We start from the raw sequence: 3976 nt of genomic DNA, 5'->3' as shown, positions 1-3976 counted from the left end.
CTGCAGCTGTGTTTCACTTGTATTTTTCTTTGCAAAGTTTTACCATGGTTTTTAAGTGTTAAACAGAAACTTGGTTGCAATTCTGTTACTGTAGCTCAGGTTTGGATCAAAGAAATGAACTAGCAATAGAAAAAAAAAAAGAAATTAACTAGCAATACAAAACTTAGTAACTAACTGTAATTCAGTGTAGCAGCTTTCTTTTCTATTTGTTTCCATCCCAATACTGACATAAGGATTGTCACCTCTCCCAGCTGTCCTTCGGCCATAGTCCATGGCACTGTCACTGTGGTGGGACAGGCTGTCCTCATCTGGCAGCTCCCCTTCTCTCGTGTGCTCACCCAAAGCTCTCTTCAACATCTAAGGGACAGATTTTTTTTTGTTCAATAGACAGTTCTAAAGTTGAATGAATTAAAGCCAGGTGTTAGTTGCAGATTTCCTTTTCATCCATATTGCACTGATATTCTTAATTCTCTCCACTGGCATTACTAAAGCTGCATTGCTCAGCTCAACAAAGAAGAGACTGCACTTACTAAATCTAGTTCATTCAGCCTGCGAGACAGATTTCCTGATGCTTCATGAAACTCTTGCTGCTTCGGCACCTTCTCCTTTGTTGTTCTGTGGGAAAGTGAATCCTCAACTGAATCTAGGGTGGAATTTTCATATTTGCTAAAGCAGAAAACAGAAAGATTTCATTTCTGTTCTAAAAACTTGACAATGAGCATTATCTCACACAATTCCAGCTCACTTCTTGCCTAAGCATGTTCTTATATGATTAAGTAAAGCAGAATGTGTAAATGCCTATAACATATTTAACAAAATGAGAATATGTCAGGAGAAACAGGAAATCTTTCTGTGAGAATTATTCTTTCACTGTCACACAGCCAAGGAAAGAGAGATCTTATTTAAAAAGGGAGGAGGGGGCTGGCTGGCCATGGAAATCAAAGTTCCAGGGTGGTTCAGTACCAAAAATCTGAACTTGCCTTGTTGTTCTAGGCCAGTGCTGAGACTCAGGTCTTGGGGTTTGTGTTATTTGTTCAGCACATAGTGAGAGCTTTTCCTCAGAAGAGGCGGATATAGAAGACTCAGATACCAGAGGCACCTAGGAAAATGAGTAAATGAAGGTTTTACAGATCATGTGAGTAGAGATGCTGTAACAGAACCATCCCAAACCCTGTGAGTATAGAGATATAAAAATAGTTCTATTTCCAGGCTCCTGACTGCAGATAGTGTGCATTAGAGAATGAATGTTTAAAGAAATTGACTAGCAAAAATATGGAAGATCAGTTCACAGCTAAACCATGGAACCAGAACAGGGTTAGGTTAAGGTAATGAGTATCTCCACATTCCACCTCAGCAGCCTGGGACTGATGCCAGGTAGTGGAAATAAGCTGAATTTCCCTTAGTACAGACTGAGCTGCAGTTCACAGCAAGCCAAAAGAAAACAATTCTGTTCCTGTGCCATTTAGCTGCACTGGTTTAGTTCTGCCTGGTAACTTCTCCGTTCAAACTGGAGGAACTTGGGCTTGGCATGGGCATCCTGGGAAATGCACCAGTGGAAAATGAGTTTCAGAGACAATGTAGAAGTAAAAGCTGTTTAAACTATTGGAACAAGCGAAGTCTGTGAGTACCTCTTGTGGTTGCAGAAGGCAAAATTGTGTTTCCAGAGAAAGAAACTTCCTTTACAGACACATTTCTATGGGCACAGATTGGTAACTGCTGATCAATTTGTGGGTTTTGCATTATTCAGTTTTTGAAAAGCAAAGGACAACGCAAGAAAATACAAGGAGATAATATAATAAGCAGTTCATGGATCTTTAAAAATTAGTAAATCTAAATTTATTTGCCAAAACCCCCAAAATTCTTACAAATTTAGAATGCTGATATACTTCAGAGAAAGGACATGACTGTACTCCTGTGCTTTGGACATTTTTTATTAAAAAGCAAGATAACCAGTAACTGCTTGGTTGTGATAAATAGAACTCTGTGGGTGCTGGCTCTGTACATTTTGGAGCAAACAACTCCAGGAAGAACTGACATGACTCACAGACTGCACATAATCACAGTCTAACAACACTGCATCACTGATTGTATATTGGGGAAAGAAAGTCTAAAGCAGGTTTGAAATAAGCCCAGAAGTGCCACAGGGTAACAGACAAATTAAGCAGGAATCAAAAAATACTGATTGAAATTCCCAAAATTAAGATGTAACATGTACCTTTGTCACATTTTCCTTGGCATCACCTCCCAGCATTTCTCCCACTGCAGAAGCAGATGACAGGTAAGTGTGAGTTAATGGCACTGTGCCTATTAATGTGGGCAACAAGGAAAAAAAGATGTGAGCCAGGGCCTGTGCATCCAAATTATTCAGAGAATAGAATGACAAAGCAACTGTGGTTACCCAGTTGTGACATTCATTTTGGTAATTTCTCCAGTCTTCAATGTTCAGTGTCAAGGGAATGCTATGGAAACTAAAAAAGGTAAGAAGTGTTTCCAAGGCAACAGAGAAAATGAGTACTGAAAAAAATAGCTTCTAAACCTTTTTTACAATAGCAGTTAATGGCTTTTTCTTAGAATTGAAACTGGCTTGTTTGGTCCATGTTTCTCTGCTCAGAATAAGCTCAGGCATGGGACTTATCTGCTGGAAGAGGTTTCTGTGGTACAGACCCATCTTAACAGGATTAACTAAGAAAGGAGTTGAATTGGGGACATGGATTACTTTTTTCCAGTAGAGGGAACAGATTAAAAGTAACCTATTTTTGTTTCTCTGTAAAGCAGAGATAGAAATATGAACTTGTGGCTGAATTTAAAAAAATGCACTGGTAGACTCAAAACAATGTTTTTTTGTGGTGCCAGGAAAAATAAATGCAACATTATAACACTTAAGAGTTACCCTAGGGGATGCAAAATTTTCTCTCACCAGGGATTTTTCTGGATAGAGGAAGACCATCAGAAACATCAGGAAATTTTTGGGTAAGTGACTTTTCAATCTGAAATAAAAAGCAAGATGTGTTCTATAAATTCACAGGAGAGTGCTGACAGGAAGCTCATACATTAGGTCTACCTGCAAATGGAAATCAATGCTGAATTTATAAATAGATAAAAATCACTATAATTATTTTGTTTACTGTACTGTAAACTCTGGCATTGACTGTGGAGATGTGGATGTATATATGTATAAAATAAACACACCCCTCAAACTAAATTCCTCTCTGGACACTTAGTGAAGAATAAATCTACAATCCAAAATTCCTGGAACTGAAATAAACTCTGACACATTCAAAAGTGCTCTTGAGGGACCATCTACTCCCATTCTGCAAGTAAACTGGGAGATTTTCAAATGAAAGCAGTATTGGTTACTAAAAGAAAATGAAATAATCAAAGGGAAGGTTTCTCCTTACAGTAGGAATGTTCAGTGCTTGACTGCAAGGCAGGGCTGCTGCCTGTCTGTGTGAGCTGTGGGGATCTCTCCATGCTGGATCCGAGGGCTGGAACGGGGGCAGCAGAGGAATTGCCTGCTGGATGGGCTCCCCCAGTTTGGTAGCACTGACACTCAGACTCCCTTGGTGAGGTTCATGAACAGCCTCCATCCCTCCTGAAGAGGCAAACACAAAGAACTTGTAGTGTTATCTGGGAAAGCAGAGCACGTTTTGTGCATTGTACGTAACAAAGGGAAGTGTCTCCATAGCAAATGTGAGCTGCCACCTTTGTGGGATTGCATAGGACAGTGCTGTAACATTTTTCAGATTGAGAGTGTAATTTTGGATGTGAAGATCTTCCACAAGGACTTTTTAGTGTTTTGAACCACAAAAGAAAAGAATACAAACCACAATACAAATTAAAAACAGCCTAGCTGAAGCCAAATCCTAGCTAAGCAGAAATATCCCAGATAATGGAAGTTTGCCCACTCTGAGAGACTAAAATATTGCTTTTCTGAAAAGAATTTATTTTAAAACATGACTAAAGTGTTTCCATTCAT

General features: G+C 39.2%; 1 protein-coding gene across 1 annotated transcript in view; it reads right to left on the bottom strand.

Annotated features, from left to right (window-relative positions):
• Positions 1 to 3976, bottom strand: part of CEP95 (centrosomal protein 95) — a 19082-nt gene that overhangs the window by 6404 nt on the left and 8702 nt on the right. The window contains exons 9-14 of the mRNA XM_031060916.1: positions 3399 to 3592; positions 2918 to 2987; positions 2216 to 2259; positions 981 to 1099; positions 531 to 666; positions 243 to 357 (exon numbers count right to left, since the gene is read on the bottom strand). Of these exons, the coding sequence (XP_030916776.1) occupies positions 243 to 357; positions 531 to 666; positions 981 to 1099; positions 2216 to 2259; positions 2918 to 2987; positions 3399 to 3592 (678 nt within the window). The remainder of the gene's footprint in view (positions 1 to 242; positions 358 to 530; positions 667 to 980; positions 1100 to 2215; positions 2260 to 2917; positions 2988 to 3398; positions 3593 to 3976) is intronic.

Source organism: Geospiza fortis, unplaced genomic scaffold (genome assembly GCF_000277835.1).
Source record: "Geospiza fortis unplaced genomic scaffold, GeoFor_1.0 scaffold221, whole genome shotgun sequence".
In the NCBI taxonomy this organism is placed as follows: Eukaryota; Metazoa; Chordata; class Aves; order Passeriformes; family Thraupidae; genus Geospiza; species Geospiza fortis.
Note: the sequence above shows the minus strand (reverse complement) of the source record. Positions and strands in the feature narration are given on the sequence as shown.